The 18,080-nt window shown below is 43.1% G+C and overlaps 1 protein-coding gene across 4 annotated transcripts in view; it reads left to right on the top strand.

Moving 5' to 3' along the window:
• Positions 1-16,486, top strand: part of SLC9A9 (solute carrier family 9 member A9) — a 690,054-nt gene extending 673,568 nt beyond the window's left edge. For 2 of the 4 annotated variants that reach the window (XM_083178000.1, XM_083177998.1), the window contains 2 exons: positions 10,052-10,157; positions 14,041-16,486. In XM_083178000.1, coding sequence (XP_083034126.1) covers positions 10,052-10,157; positions 14,041-14,295 — 361 coding nt within the window. In that variant the 3' untranslated portion in view covers positions 14,296-16,486. Of the gene's footprint in view, positions 1-10,051; positions 10,158-14,037 lie in introns of all 4 variants that reach the window. The other 2 variants (XM_083177999.1, XM_083177997.1) reach the window with 1 other exon arrangement.
• The last annotated feature ends 1,594 nt before the right edge of the window (positions 16,487-18,080 follow it).

Below are 18,080 nucleotides of genomic sequence, written 5' to 3'. Positions count from 1 at the left end.
CAAGAGTGAAAGCCAATACCAGTGACGTATTTGACAGGCTTAAATGGATTATATGTGCACAGCAAAACAGTTCTCTAACGGGCACAGTTACTGGTAGCTGTCGCAATAAATGTGCAAACACTGATTGCCCTACACACTGTGCAATCCTAAGATTGTATCCCCACTGGTGTTGCGCTTCTGTGTTTTAAATAACCAATGCGCTATTAAGGGTTAGTATAACATATATATGTGAATGGAACTTGTGTCAGATCGTATACACTAGATTCTATGCCAGGATCTCCTTTACTATTGACAGTGATCCATTGCCTGTGTAGGGTGTTTGATTAACACGGTGATATTCTCACTGTCTGTTGTCTAATCAAAGCAATGTGTTGCCCTCTGCGTATATATTCCTCAAATGGGGTTGATTCTGCCCACGATAGTTCTACCTGAACCACTGCATATGGTGCAGATGTATAATCCGTACGGACAGGTTTGTCCTACACTTGTACTAGTGCTCACAATCTGTCAGGCAGAGTCACTGGTAATTGTCAAAGGGTGTGCACTCAATTAGTGCCGTGCACACTGTGCGATCTTCCAATTGGATCTATGCTGATCCTATAAGGTGCTCTACATACAATTCATGTGGCACATATACGTGGGTCGTACACACTGTGCAATCTTCCGATTGGATCTGTAATGATCCTGTACTTCTGAGCTTAAATAGCTGATGTGCTTTATGGTGCACTACATACAGTTCATGTGGCACGTATACATAGGTAGGAACAGTATTGATGGTATGTTGTGCACAGTTTAATGAATCACGTGTTCACATACATGCATTACTTTATTGGGCAAGATCACTGGTAGGCTGCCAGTACGAATGTGTGATCGCTGGATGTCATACACACTATGCAATCCTCAAGTTGGATCTACACTAGCATTGTGTTTTTGTGCTAAAATAGCTACTGCATTTTGCAATGCGCTGTTGACAAGTTGATATATCACATATACATCAATGAAAGCAAATGCCAGTGGTGTACTGCACACAGTGAGTCACTGTTAACTGCCAAGATGGGTCTTCAATCACTGATTGCCATACACACTGTGCAATCCTAAGATTGGATCAACACTCGCACTGTGCTTCTATGTTTTGATAACTCATACGCTTTCTGATGCGCTATTAACGAGTTCTGATATCACATATACAAGAGTGAAAGCCAATACCAGTGACGTATTTGACAGGCTTAAATGGATTATATGTGCACAGCAAAACAGTTCTCTAACAGGCACAGTTACTGGTAGATGTCGCAATAAATGTGCAAACACTGATTGCCCTACACACTGTGCAATCCTAAGATTGTATCCCCACTAGTGTTGCGCTTCTGTGTTTTAAATAACCAATGCGCTATTAAGGGTTAGTATAACATATATATGTGAATGGAACTTGTGTCAGATCGTATACACTAGATTCTATGCCAGGATCTCCTTCACTGTTGACAGTGATCACTGAGTGTACACGTGCTGCTAGCGCTGTCAGAACATGACACTATGCGCTGCTGTACACGAGTAATGATTGTGGCTATACGCCAGTGTGGGCAAGGACGCTCACTCTCCTATTAACGCCTGTTGCCAGGGATGTAATCCCCTTGGCCGGCGTGTGCTGCTGCGCCTCAGCGCTACTCGCACAGGAGCTGCTGAGCTAACTAAACAGAGGTATTTTTACATGAGACAAACAGACATTACATAATTTAACAGGCTAAATTGCTACAATTTCACAGAGGAGGGCTGCCAATGCGCATTTCGCTAGGTAGCTTTTTCAAGGCTATCACCTAAGTACCTGGCCCCCCCTGGATTGGTGATATTTATGGGATCAGTCTAAAATGGGCGTAAAATACGCCCATTTTAGACTGATCCCATAAATATCACCAATCCAGGGGGGGCCAGGTACTTAGGTGATAGCCTTGAAAAAGCTACCTAGCGAAATGCGCATTGGCAGCCCTCCTCTGTGAAATTGTAGCAATTTAGCCTGTTAAATTATGTAATGTCTGTTTGTCTCATGTAAAAATACCTCTGTTTAGTTAGCTCAGCAGCTCCTGTGCGAGTAGCGCTGAGGCGCAGCAGCACACGCCGGCCAAGGGGATTACATCCCTGGCAACAGGCGTTAATAGGAGAGTGAGCGTCCTTGCCCACACTGGCGTATAGCCACAATCATTACTCGTGTACAGCAGCGCATAGTGTCATGTTCTGACAGCGCTAGCAGCACGTGTACACTCAGTGATCACTGTCAACAGTGAAGGAGATCCTGGCATAGAATCTAGTGTATACGATCTGACACAAGTTCCATTCACATATATATGTTATACTAACCCTTAATAGCGCATTGGTTATTTAAAACACAGAAGCGCAACACTAGTGGGGATACAATCTTAGGATTGCACAGTGTGTAGGGCAATCAGTGTTTGCACATTTATTGCGACATCTACCAGTAACTGTGCCTGTTAGAGAACTGTTTTGCTGTGCACATATAATCCATTTAAGCCTGTCAAATACGTCACTGGTATTGGCTTTCACTCTTGTATATGTGATATCAGAACTCGTTAATAGCGCATCAGAAAGCGTATGAGTTATCAAAACATAGAAGCACAGTGCGAGTGTTGATCCAATCTTAGGATTGCACAGTGTGTATGGCAATCAGTGATTGAAGACCCATCTTGGCAGTTAACAGTGACTCACTGTGTGCAGTACACCACTGGCATTTGCTTTCATTGATGTATATGTGATATATCAACTTGTCAACAGCGCATTGCAAAATGCAGTAGCTATTTTAGCACAAAAACACAATGCTAGTGTAGATCCAACTTGAGGATTGCATAGTGTGTATGACATCCAGCGATCACACATTCGTACTGGCAGCCTACCAGTGATCTTGCCCAATAAAGTAATGCATGTATGTGAACACGTGATTCATTAAACTGTGCACAACATACCATCAATACTGTTCCTACCTATGTATACGTGCCACATGAACTGTATGTAGTGCACCATAAAGCACATCAGCTATTTAAGCTCAGAAGTACAGGATCATTACAGATCCAATCGGAAGATTGCACAGTGTGTACGACCCACGTATATGTGCCACATGAATTGTATGTAGAGCACCTTATAGGATCAGCATAGATCCAATTGGAAGATCGCACAGTGTGCACGGCACTAATTGAGTGCACACCCTTTGACAATTACCAGTGACTCTGCCTGACAGATTGTGAGCACTAGTACAAGTGTAGGACAAACCTGTCCGTACGGATTATACATCTGCACCATATGCAGTGGTTCAGATAGAACTATCGTGGGCAGAATCAACCCCATTTGAGGAATATATACGCAGAGGGCAACACATTGCTTTGATTAGACAACAGACAGTGAGAATATCACCGTGTTAATCAAACACCCTACACAGGCAATGGATCACTGTCAATAGTAAAGGAGATCCTGGCATAGAATCTAGTGTATACGATCTGACACAAGTTCCATTCACATATATATGTTATACTAACCCTTAATAGCGCATTGGTTATTTAAAACACAGAAGCGCAACACCAGTGGGGATACAATCTTAGGATTGCACAGTGTGTAGGGCAATCAGTGTTTGCACATTTATTGCGACAGCTACCAGTAACTGTGCCCGTTAGAGAACTGTTTTGCTGTGCACATATAATCCATTTAAGCCTGTCAAATACGTCACTGGTATTGGCTTTCACTCTTGTATATGTGATATCAGAACTCGTTAATAGCGCATCAGAAAGCGTATGAGTTATCAAAACATAGAAGCACAGTGCGAGTGTTGATCCAATCTTAGGATTGCACAGTGTGTATGGCAATCAGTGATTGAAGATCCATCTTGGCAGTTAACAGTGACTCACTGTGTGCAGTACACCACTGGCATTTGCTTTCATTGATGTATATGTGATATATTAACTTGTTAACAGCGCATTACAAAATGCAGTAGCTATTTTAGCACAAAAACACAATGCTAGTGTAGATCCAACCTGAGGATTGCATAGTGTGTATGACATTCAGAGATCACACATTCGTACTGGCAGCCTACCAGTGATCTTGCCCAATAAAGAAATGCATGTATGTGAACACGTGATTCATTAAACTGTGCACAACATACCATCAGTACTGTTCCTACCTATGTATACGTGCCACATGAACTGTATGTAGTGCACCATAAAGCACATCAGCTATTTAAGCTCAGAAGCACAGGATCATTACAGATCCAATCGGAAGATTGCACAGTGTGTACGACCCATGTATATGTGCCACATGAATTGTATGTAGAGCACCTTATAGGATCAGCATAGATCCAATTGGAAGATCGCACAGTGTGCACGGCACTAATTGAGTGCACACCCTTTGACAATTACCAGTGACTCTGCCTGACAGATTGTGAGCACTAGTACTAGTGTAGGACAAACCTGTCCGTACGGATTATACATCTGCACCATATGCAGTGGTTCAGATAGAACTATCGTGGGCAGAATCAACCCCATTTGAGGAATATATACGCAGAGGGCAATACATTGCTTTGATTAGACAACAGACAGTGAGAATATCACCGTGTTAATCAAACACCCTACACAGGCACTGCATTAATCCACTATCACACTGTGGAATTTAAGCAGTAACTAGACAAGTATACTCAAGCTACAATATTCACAGAGTGATTTTTAATCTTTAAAATTTCTTTTTCTCTTTAAATCTATATCTTGTTTTAATATTTTCGCTACTTACCTTAAGGTCTCATATCATTGACAAACTGTATTATCCAGCACCATTACAGAATGATGACCTACTAGCTCTTAATAAAGTTTAATAAACAAAACTTCTAAAAATAATCAAATACGTCAACAAATAAAGTATACACCTTTTATAGGTAAAAATAATATTTTATTACTGTGGAACAGGAGTGCATCCCAGTCAAACTGATTCACCTTTTTTCTCTTCCATTGTTATTGCTCATTTTTGAATCAGGGGATCAGCACCCTAAATTACCAGGAAAGATATTTATAAAAATTTCCAGCGAATATAAGCACAATTATTCCACGATACCATACATTGCTTCAAAAGCACCTTATGGTGCGGGTCTCTCCACTCCTTCTCTTCTCACATTTGTGGTACTCTGTAAGCGATAATGTTGGTGTGCCTTGCCGCTTCTTTTACCAGTTGTTTCTGCACTCTTGTCTTCACAGAGAGATAAGTAGCACCAGTGTTGATGTGGCTGGACTGATGAATGACAACAAATGCTATACGTTTAAAGATTTATTTATGACACGGAAATAATATGCAATATGGCTTCTGATAGCCAAAATACATTTTATGCAGTTTTGCATCAAAGAGTCAGAGTATGTCAGTTATTCTCAACACATCATCCTGTCACAGTTTACCTACCTATTAGGGTTGTACTCTTGGCCGTGAATACTTTACACAGTTAAGTCCTATGATAATGATAAAGATTACAAAGAAGTGGGTTCACCACCTTGGGTACTGTAATAGCGTGCCCCCTGTGGTTGGTTGAAAGGCTATATAAGGAAATATGAAAGAAGAAGGTACCTTAAATAACTTCAGCCACCATGCAGTGACTCTATTTCAAATAAGCTGATCATGGCTACAGCTGTATCACACTGTGTCGTTATGAAAGACATTAAAAAAAAAATATTCCTTATGAGCACTGATCTAAACCTAGTATCATCAAGTGCAGTAGGCCAGAGTGATTCCTGCAATTCACAAAGTCCTTTAAATAGTTGCTACCTACTTGAGTACTCAAGTGTTACTGCCCTAACCTGTGCACCGGGTTTAATGGGTTCATTCTAGGGATCCTGTCTCTCAATATTGCTCCGGTACAGTCGTTCAGTCTGCACATGGCTGAGGTCACAGAATGCTGATAAGTTAGGCTGTATCTATCAGGCTGGTAACTCTATTGCAGTCCTCTTCTTAAAGGGGGTTAGTGTTAAACAGGCTGTACAGTGTCCCCTCTTTATATAATAAATGTGGAATAAATGTACAGTATAGATCTCAGCCTTGGATCCCAGCCCTTAAATAGGGAAATGTTGTACTGTCCCCTTTTGTATAAAGATAATGGCAGAGTCTCAGTGGGCCTCTGCCCTGGCGCAGGGTGCTTGCATGTGTGCCGCGTGGTAAGGGGGTCCCCCAAATACCTGTCTTCAGCTGCTGTCGCTGGCTTCTGCCAGTCACTATCACTTGCAGCTGTCTGCCAGATGCTCACAGGCCGCTTTCTGTGTCTCTCTCTTCCCTGTGCGCTAGTGCGGTGCCGCCGCGTTGCCACACTCAGCCGCCGGAAGTCTGCTGGTCCAAAACGGGGACTCTGCTTCTCTGTCACCGACTGTGAACTTCTGTCAGCGTGAGGTCAGGTAAAGCTCTGCTCCCAGCTTCTGTATTCTGCTCTGTATTCCCACTGCATATAGCCGCTAGCCTTGCCGTTTTGACAGCCGCACTTGCTGTTTTGCGTTTAGAAATAGTGAGGTGGAAACGGCGAATGCAGGGGGTCATTTGAATACTGAGGGCGGCCTATTACAGCGAGTAATATGCATTGCTCTCCATCATTGCTTGCCTGAGCGGCATTGAAGACACCCCATAGAATGGGGGAGGGGTTTGAGAAGGGCCCGAAGCACAATGGGGATGAGTTAATATACTCTTTGCAATTACCAGTTAAAATGAAGCTGTTAATGTTTTATAAAGTACACTTTAATGTCTCTAATATTTTCAACAATTAATGCTCTTAAAACAGATTTTTCCACCTACAGATGACTTTGATGTGTATCAACATAGTAATAGTTTCTCACTTGTGTTGCACTGAAATATAAGCTGCTTTCTGGGCACAGCTATATGTTATGACTTGAGATTGATGCACACTTACAATATCTGCAAAATACATACAAATTAGTCTAGAAAAGCACAGTGTGACTATATGGTGGAATTGTCCCAAATGTCTCTAGTTTTGTTTCCAGCATTTTTAGTATAATGATCCTTCATGGTCCTAAATATATTTTGCTCCCAGATCTTCCCAAATATAATTGCGCAGACCTGTGCATCCACCTGCCAGAAGAAAATCCATCCTCTTACCATAGGAACGCTGTGGGACAGTGTTTGGCCTACACCCCAAATGGGTGTCTGTGAAATTGTCTGCAGTTTCCTTATTCAGACCTGATCGCAGTACAAATTTGTTTGGAAAATGGGCAAAACCATGTGCAGGTGGGGCAGATGTAACATGTGCAGAGAGAGTTAAATTTGCACCTGTCATCATAGTCGTATGCACCTGTCATCATAGTACAGGCGCCAGGAAAGTGAACGCTTCGGCAGGGACCAGGAGGTGTGGCGACGGCAGGGAGGGGGGTGCCATCATCGCTGCCAGCAGCAGCCCCCCTCCTACCATGATTTCCGAGCCACCACTTGTCTGGCTATCTGACTATCACCACCAATCCATCCTTTTAGGAACCAGTACAGGTGGCCACAGCCTGCATACTGGACACATTGAAGTCTAAACCACATTGCAGGGGTTCCTTAAGAAAACCATTGAATCATTAGATACTACACCCCTGATACTGGTGGCACTATTGCAAGCAGGCAAATTCAAGCCTCAACATTTCTTGCAGAAATATGACTCACAGCTTTTCTATGTTGGCATAGTTTGGGTGGATGTGGGCTTTGGGTGTATAATGGGAGTGTCCCTGAATTCTCTGGTGTATGTACCTATGTATATTAACTTGGGGATCTATTTACCGGGATGCAGCCAGGATGCCATAGTTCTGCATACCAACTCCCACATCCCAACTGCCATCAAAAGGCCAGGGCTATAACCTCAAAAGGATCAGGATGCTGATGCCGAAATCCTGAGAACCGGCATCCCGATCGGTATGTGCGGAGCTGTAGCAGGCAGTCGGTAAGGGGGGGGGGGGTAGATTTAGGCACTAGTGGGGGGATTTGGGGTTTGGCTGTGGGGAGGGGAAGGTTAGGGTTAGGATTCTGGGAGGAGGTTTGTTTTGGCACTTAGAAGGGGGTTAGGTTTAGGCATTAGCGGGAGGGCTTACGGTCAGGCTGCAGTGGGGAAGAGTTAGTGATAGGCTGCAGGAAGGGAGGGTTAGGAGGGCAAGGGAAAGTTAAGTATACTTACCTGACCCCTGTAGGGATTCCCTCAATCAGGATGCCGGCGCCAGAATTCTGACCGCCAGTCATCCTATTTACCATGTATGATTGGTTTATCGATCTTATTTTGTTTTTTGCATTTTTTAAATTAAGTCGCACAAATCATTCCACTGAAGTTTGCCAATCAAATTACCAAAGTAGCAATTCCCTAGCACAGTTATAGTGATCCTGTTTCTATGTTATGCCTAAATTATATCATAATTATGTATTTGTAAACTCACATGTCATTTTAAATACAGTCCAAAAAGAAGAGAAGAATCATACAAGGAACTAATTTACTTGTAACACTTTGCTAAATTAAGAGTATGATCTAGGGGTCAGAGTATGTGCTAATGTATCACCGCTGTATCATTGTGCACAGCAGCTGTGCAGAAATAAGATGGCCACTCTCTCCCGGCTTTCTCTGCTTCTGAAGACACAGCATTGGATCCACATAGTAAACATCGCTGGGACATCAAAGATCAGAATAACCCTCAGATTACTCAGGATGTCCAGACAAACGATGCTACTGGGACCAGCGGCACTTGTCTGAGGATGCAGCCACTGGTTTTGCTGCCATAAGTGCCAGAAACATGACATCATGCTGCAGATCTTTGGGGCACCAACATTCTGCACGTGTGCAGTGTGACTCCTGCAGATCCAAAGCCATTGGAGAATCGATTCATCATCAAAAGATCGTCCATACTAATTCAATATAAAAAACAAGTTTGATATAACCAAGCGCAGGGCACTAATTATAGTCCCAGCTGCCGTTAATACTCAACCCTTAAAATGAACAACAAAATAGACTTCTCTATATTGAATTAGACTTCTCTGTCTAATTCAATATATACAGGATATCCATATATCATTTAATATCAGTAGTGCATTTCCAAGACTTACACATTAATACGCATAGTGAAAAAAACAATATGCAGTTTGTTAAAGGACTTATTTTTTTACTAAATACAGTACGGGTGCCGGTGACAGTCGGGATCCCGAAAGTCATTTACCCGACATCAGGATCCAGATTGTTAAAACACCTACAGACGGGTTCCCGACTGCCACCGGCTATTCTCCCTCTTGGGGGTCCATGACCCCCATAGAGGGAGAATAGAATAGGTGGTGAGTGTAGCGAGTCACCGTTGCCGCAGCGTGGCGAGTGCAGCGAGCCAGCAAGGGGCTTTGTTGTGCTCGCCATGCTGTCTGAGTCCGGCCAGTCAGGATCCCGTTATTGGGCTAATGACTGTCGGGATCCCGACTGTCGGAACCCTATACCACAGCCATACAGTACAATGTTTGTTGAAGCTGACATGAAGTAATCGGGCAATTATTACTTTTCAGCCGTGTAAGTATCTTACAGTATATACCAATTTTGTTAGCGATGACCCTTTAACATAGGTTTCATATGTAGGATATCAATGAGAAGGAAAGTTGTACTCTGGGTGTCATTAGCTAATTAGAGTTTAAAGCAAGTACTGAAGAACTTAAATGTTGCAGTCAACATTGAAACTACTTTGTGCATTTTTCCTTCCTTCTTGTTCAACACTCACCGGTCACACAAGAGCACAGAGACTTGGGTGTAACTTATACACTTAAGCAAAGACAAACAACATAATTCCAGCACTCACCTCCTTGACATTGTTTGCGGCATGGACTAGTAACCCAGAGAAGGTCATGACTCCCGGTAAATAAGCTGAGCTCAATCATGCACTTGTCTGTTAATGCTGTTAGTGAATAGAGCTGCAAAAGATCTGGGATTGGAAGACATTTTTTTTTATTTTTCATTGATTGCTTATAATTGTATAAAGTTGGTCTGCCCTGATTGCTGGATTTCTATATTGTATTATCCTTAATGTAAAAACAGATACTTGAAGCCTATACTAACACACAGTGGACCTCCTCTCACAAGCACATTGCCCCAGTGGTGCAATCCCATTGCCCGAGTGCTGACCAGCCCGAGAGCCTATGCAGTAAGTCCACATTTCTATATAGAATGTATGCAATAATGGTTCCACAGCCATATTAAAGGTAAGCCATGTTTGGTATACTTCAAAGACCAACCTGCCAGCACCATATTACCGCACCTGCACTCAATTCCAGTTTGTAATTCTAAAAAGGTACAACTAGAAGGCACACAAATGTTACTATGGTACTTGTTTCCTAGCACGGCGCCCATCGGGTCCCATCGCATACCTTAACTTAAGGTATGCAATGGGACCCGACCGACCCGATTTCTGGCTTTTTTTTTTAGATTTCCCGACAAATGTAAAATCGGGTCCATTGCATGCCATTATAATGTAATACCTGTGAAGTAATGCGCGTCCCCTTGCGGGGCTCGCTGCACTCTCCAAGCTTCGGTCTCGTTGGCTCGCTGCGCTCGCCACACTATATAAGATCAACTCCACGCCGAAGTAGATAGTGGGGGTATGAAAAGGCCGGAGGTTGCGTACCGCCGCCGCTCGCCACGCTTCGGGTTCACGTTGATCGTGGTGTGGCGTCAACAATGGGGGGGCATAGAATGAAAAATGGGGTCTGGGGGCATTTAACATTGGGGCCAATGTAAAATCGGGTCTCAGGGACCATTTAACATTGGTTCCAATGTAAAAAATCGGGTCGGTTGGGTCAATCGCATTGTATGCAATTTGGTTGCATGCAATGCGATTGGCCCGGTTTTTGCAACCCGATTGCATACAATTAAAATCTGTGGCGCTGTGCTAGGAAACAAGTACCGTTATTGTTGTATGCACAAGACAAAACCCAGTCTTAAACATGTCAGATATAGTAAAGAATTCATATGCCTTATTGCAGAGGTTCCCAAACACGGTTCTGAAGGCCAAATGTGATTTGATTAGTACCTCATAAAATTTGATTTATCCATTGGTGCTTTGAGGACCAAGTTTAGGAACCATTGCCCAATTGCAGTGGCCAGGGAATAGGGGTAAATTGACCCAAATGGGGTAAAAATGGTAATGGGCAGTCACGCTGCCGAGATACAGCCGGGCATACGTATGAATCTATATACATTTCTGGCTCTGTCTCGGCAGTGCGATCGTCCATTATACCCGGAAATTTAATTTCATTCTATATAGAATCTATATGTAGATTTTATATGCATGCCTGGCTGTGTGTGTTACAGTACTGTAGTGTACAACGGCCTGACACAGTGCATCAGGCCCTTGTGTATAACATGCTTTCCCGCGTGATGCCATGAGCCCCGCCTCCAAGTCCACCCCCTTCTACAGTAGAGTCGACTAGTTGCTGTGCCATCTTGGCAGCGCGCAGTCTGTACTGCCACTGCAGCGCCAATTTTGTTTTCCTGGTTATAGGCTCCTGTCATCTCTAGTCTAGGGAAAACAATTTGCATAGACTGTCACTATATCATCTTGAAATACTGACACTAATACTTACCTGAACGTCTCATTATCAATGGTTTTACAACACACAGCCTGGCAGCCATTGATGATGATGATTAGTACCATGTATGGCTGTGAGTCATACAAATTGTGGACGACACACAGCCATACATGGTAATCATCATCATCAATGGCTGCCAGGCTGTGTACCGTACTACAGGATATATCATCAAGTTCTGGGGGTACAGTGTGTATTACAATGATATGATTTTCTTCCTTTCAAATCAATGGGGTAATATCGGCGCATCTAAATATATTTTGGGGTAAAAGGTAAAAAAGTTCCCTGAATCCTGCCCTATTGGATAGAATAGCATTCATAGAATGCGGGAAACACTGTACATTCACACTATTATGTCATAATATCGTCCTGTGACATAATCTGTTTTTACACGTATGTGAAGTCAGTATCACATCTGTGGTACATCCATCAATCCCTGCATCTATGCAAACTGGATATGGCGTCTCAGAACAGCATTTGCATCGGGGTACAGACACTAGTTCAATCCTACTTAGGTCGACATGTATTGGGTTAACCAATGAAGGTCGACAGGGCTTCGGTCAACACCTGAAAAAGGTTGACAGGGCTGGACGGTTTTTCACGTTTTTGTGGAACCGACATGTGCCGACAGGCAGTATTTCACTGCGGCGTGGTGGGAGAATAAAATAATTCTTGAAGCATGGTGAGTGCAGTGAGGTAACGGGGTACACTTTGATGGTGTCCATGTCGACATTCAGGATAAAAAAAAAGTCCTACCCCATGTAATAGTTACAACATTCATTTACTATAGCCATACTTATATAGCCGACTTTTGAGCTCTCCGGGATAGGGCAGCCAGCTCTGTTAGGCAGGTGGGCGGGGCCATAGCCGGGAGTGAAAAAGAGCCGGTTCGGGGGCTTAGCCACACAGATGCTGCCCTGTTGGGGGCGTGCCTACAGCGTTGCATCATTTTAGCCCCGCCCCCGCCGCGCAATGCCGGTATTTCAGGCATTGCACGGCGGGGGGCAGGGCTAAAATGACGCGATGCCGCAATCGCATTAGCGGCATTTTACCCACGGGACACATCGCAGGAGCTGGGGGGGATATGCCACCCTTTCCGGGGGGCCGGGAGGGGGACCCGATTTCCGGGACCCTCCCGGCCATTCCAGGAGGGTAGGCAACCCTGACTATAGCCCTATATATTCTTATCTAGATTTATATATATGTTTTGTCAGGTGATAGAGGAACTGCAGTACCAGGGAAATAGATTCTTCTCATTATGGCAATTTATAGTTTTCTACACATAAATTTCATTCTGCTCTCTCGTACAGCAGAACTGGAAGTTCTATTGCAGTGCAAATCTGCTCCATAATAATTAGCTATACAGAACAGTAGTTCCGGTCTTATGATCATGACCTCTGTAAAATACATGTAAAATTATTGCAGCAAATTCTGGCATAACCTTCCAGCAACATACAGCCGTGATTCATGATTACCCCCACTGCGCTGACAGCTTTCTGCTAAGCAGCAGCAATTGTATTCTATTGCTACAAAAAGAATGTTACAGTTATATGTAAATACTTACTAGACTAGCAATAATGTACATCCATGATCTAATACTGTGCTCTAATGCTAATGAGACCATATACATTTTAAAGAAAAAGACATTGAATTTATATTCATTGTATCTGTAGTGATCTGGCTCTAGGGTGATCTATAATGGTGGTAATGATCTTCATGGCTATGGTATGACTCGTACATTTCAAATTTGTCATGATCTCAACAGCAATTGCTTGGTTCCATCCTGTAACTACAGTAATGGACTTCTGGTTGGTTATTAGGCCTCTTACAGCAAAATATCTTACATTTTATATTAGTCTATTACATGAGTGAGGTTTAAAGGGGATGCAGTTAGTATCCCAGCGGTCGGAATCCCGGCGGTCGAAATCTCCACCGCCGAAATCCCGGCACTTTGTCCCTCTATGGGTGTCCACGACACCCATAGAGGGAGAATAAATTAGTGTGCCGAGTGTAGCGAGGCACCGGGCTCGCTGCTTGGTGAGCGCAGCAAGCCCACAAGGGGGGGGGGGGGGGGGGGGGGCGATCCACGTCCCCCCCTTGTCGGGATTTCGGTGGTCTGGATTCCGGCATTGGGATTTTGACCGCCAGGATTCTGACCGCCGGGATTTCATACCAATCCTGTTGGGGGGCAATCCACGCCCCCCTTGTCGGAATTTCGGCGGTTGGGATTCCGGCATCGGGATTTTGACCGCCAGGATTCCAACCGCCGGGATTTCATACAAATCCCGTTTAAAAATAATCACATAGAATATTGTGATGTTCCTTATCTATGTATGAACTTAAGCAGAATCATACATTCGCTGCTGTGAGCATGAGGAGTATTGTAAGGAAAGACATACCCAGTAGTACTTTACTAACATGTATGAAATTATTTTCTAGCAGGAAGGATTGAGAGATGATGACATGGACTGTATTGTGAACCATGACGAATTGACGTCAACTTTCGAAGACGCAGCATCCGCTTCTAGTCTGCCCCCCAGTCTACATCTGAGAACAGAAGACCATGGTCCTGTACGAAGAGACAACAGAGATAATGTACAGGATGGAGATCTTGGACTTGGGGGATTTGAGTTTCCACATGACAGACCATCACATCAGTCTCAGACTGATTCACCAGGAGGAAACATGGAGAATTAGTTGCTTTATTTTTTCTTTTAATGAGAATTGGTGTCCTTCTGGATAAAAGGATGAAATATTTTAAAGTACACCTGTTGCCTGAAAACAGTAGCAGCAGCCATTGAAAGGTCTGAATTTTTTTTCAGGCGAATGCAATTTATCCATTCATGTGAAACCAGGGATGCCTCCGTTATGTCACTGGCTCCCAGTTAATGCATACATACGAACATTGGTTTAACACGCAAAGGGGGCAATTTACTAAGATGGGAGTTCTATTTCTTATGGGATTTTGCTATGGGCAACCAATCAGATAATCTCGTTTATGTTCTAGAAGGTGCTAAATAAGTAAATTCTGTTTGGTTGCCCATAGCAACATCCCATGCGAAATAGAACTCCCATCTTAGTAAATTTCCCCCCAAATCACTGCTCTCACCGAAAGTAATGTCAGTAGCTGATTGGTTAGACTGGATTCTCAGGAACTTTAGTTGCTTTGGTAAACTACCATAGGAGCCTATTCATCAGTAGGAACTGAAAGCCCCCGATAATTAGGTATCTAATGAGTTGTGGCAGGGGAGCAATTTAGTATAAGCTCTGATTCAGGAACAGCAGCTCCAAAAATAAGTTGTCCCTGTGATTCCTTACACTGCTACTGATGTAGTTACCAATGTTGAGGAATCTGCTTGGATGCCTCTTTGCAAACACGGACCTCCTTCCCATTGGATTAGAGCAGGGCTCTGGGAACCAATAGAATGTGAAATCTAGCAGTTACATATGTGTAATCGGCCTGTAAGGGATAATGAGTGCTCCTCCAGGATACATGTGAAGTGAAGTCAAGGAGTTGCCAATAGCAATCTATCAGTTTTTAGTAAGCAATGTATATACCAAGTACATTTAAAAAAAATGATAGGTAAAAGCTGTGTGCTGTGGGCAACATCACCACTTTTTTTTATTTTTATTACCACTCTGTTTAGAAGGTATGATACGTCTCCCCTTGTAGCTAGCTCCCAGTGATTGAATAAGCTGCTACTCCAAGGAATGGATACGTTGCAATTCCTTAATCTAACAAAGGAGCAGTTGCTTCCACTGCAATTAGTGTAGGAGAAAGGTGCACCCTCATAGTACATGTCAGACCGCGAATGCTGTGTAGAAATGGAAAAACCTAACTTCATTAGTGTGTAGTTCCTTAGTGTATGAATGGGTAAGGGAGAAACTAGTGGCAGGATGTGCGGGTTACCGGCCGAACTGGGGCACTTATTTAAAGTGGCAATCATTTATAAGGCAAAACCATGCATTACCATTATCACACCTCCAACAGACTGCTATTACATCCTGACACTGGTCTACATCTGCCTCATACATTTCCCTTTCCTCTTCTATCACTGTAAAAGGACCAATTAAAAATAAATATGTTTACATCATAGAAAGCTCACAATCAGGGATGTAATATATAGATAATATTATATGGGCTTCAATCAGCTATAAACGAATTACTCCAGCCTGTATATAATTCAGTTATGCTTCTAGTAATGACCCTGCTGTGATGTAAAATCCCTGTGACCTGAGCAGAGTCTCTGCTGTGCTTGCTCAGAAGTAAGAGAATGTGGCAACTGCTACACCACAAGCATTTTCTTATTAAAATATGCACCCTTCATATCTCCATTGTAACCTCCCATCAAACCCCTTCCACTACAGTACGTGATATAGTTTCTCAGCAGTGGTTAAGTGTTACATTAAAGGAATCTTACCTTATTCCCGGATCCCATGGCCTCCCCTCTGGATCCTGCTGTGGTTTTATCCCTGGGTCCCATGTTTTGCATACTTATCGGACCTCTGCTCGGATTCCCTCTATCACAATGCCGGCATCAGTATTCTTACCGCCGGCATTCCGTCTGCCGCTCATCCGTATTCCGTCCCAACTTTGTAAATACTGTATGCAGTTGATCATTTTTCTGTCCTCTTTGGGAGATAGTAGGCATTTTTATACCACAACCTTTCATAGGAGGTGGTTGGTAAATATAAATATGCCCCTTAGTGTTAATGTTAAACGCACGGCAACCATAGCTTTTAATGATCCCTGCGTCACTGTATATTTTTTCAAGAAGCATCATTTTAATGAACCAATAATAATTTAAAAAAAATGCAACAATGCTTTGAAAATACTAGATATATGCTTTTTAAACAATATAATAAAATTTAATTACAGCCCGTTAATTGCAAGATATATATATATATATATATATATATATATATATAGTCCCAGTATTAGCGCGGCACTCCAAAATTACGTAACGTATATTTGGAGTGCCGCGCTAATACTGGGACTACATACGCATCTACAGTGCGGGCACCCAGGACTATATATATATATATATATACTGTATATATATATATGGTGTGTAATATTGTTTTATGTACAAGAGAAAGACAGAACCTACTGGACAACACAAGATAATTGTGTCATTATTTACTCATTTGTCCTATAAAGTAAACTTGACTAAATATTATAATATTCCCCTGGCAGGAGCCTCTGTTACACATCTCATATTCAGTCATCTTGGCAACTTACTTTTCGTCATTCTCTGTGTCGCTAAGGGAAACGAGGTAGGAGGGGCCACAGGGAAACAGATTGTAGAAACTTTTTATATGAATGCAGTTGGCAGAATGTGCCTTTCCGTTGGCAGTCATTTATACTTCTGCTCAGCCAGGTCATGGATATTAAATATGCCAACACTTTAGTAACCAGTAACCATAAAACTCCTTATACACCATTTATATTAACACATATGGGGAAATGACTAAAGTGTGTTAAAAGCCAGGGCAAAATAAAAAATATGTAACATATATGTACAAGTATCAGAATAGCAGGTCTGGGGTTTATAGTGATTAGAGGTTACATAATGCTGCTGCTGAGTATGCCGGACATACAGATATATATGTGAATAATAGCAATGCAGGGAACTGCTTCCACGTTATGGCTGGGGCAGAGTCAGGGCCGGATTTAGGGTTATGGCCTCCCCTAGGCACACTTTTGTTTGCCCCCCCCATTAGAGAGGGATTGACAGAGGAAGAGAGGGGTAGTGAAAGAAGGGGAGAGAGAGAGTTAGGGGGACAGTCAGTGAGAGAGAGAGGGAGTTAGGGGGACAGTCAGTGAGAGAGAGAGGGGGCAGTGTATATATACGTGCTGGCTCTGCCTGTCCTTGCTCTTGTCCTGTTCAGACTCATTCATCTGAAGGCAGGCAGGTCCCGGCTCCCAGCGGAAGATGGCCAGCAGGTCCTGGCTCCGAGATCCCATGGGAGGTGACCATAGGCGCGCGCAGCCCATTTTGTTAGGGGGTGCACCACTGGAGGGGGCGTGTCATCACCGCCTACTGGGCGTGTCTATCACTGCCTACTGGGCATAAATGTAAACTAAATAGGTGACTTATTTATGTATATGGGCTTCATAATTAATCATTCCATACACCAGAAATAGGGACAGTGCCTGCTGCAAAAATGTACAGTATACAGTATTGCCCATTACGCCACACACCATAATGCCCATTACAAATGACGCCACACACCATAATGCCCATTACACATGACGCCACACACCATAATGCCCATTACACATGACACCACACACTAATGCCCATTACACATAACGCCACACACCATAATGCCCATTACATATAACGCTACAACCCGCAATGCCCATTACACATGACGCCACACTCCGGTGATGCCAATACATATTATGCCATAATAAGTGCCACTTACCCACATGCTCATTGCTAGGATATTCTTTCTCAATGCTAAGCGCTGTATGT

The sequence above is a fragment of the Crinia signifera genome, chromosome 3 (genome assembly GCF_055691185.1).
Source record: "Crinia signifera chromosome 3, ASM5569118v1, whole genome shotgun sequence".
In the NCBI taxonomy this organism is placed as follows: Eukaryota; Metazoa; Chordata; class Amphibia; order Anura; family Myobatrachidae; genus Crinia; species Crinia signifera.
This window is presented reverse-complemented; position numbering and strand designations above follow the sequence as displayed.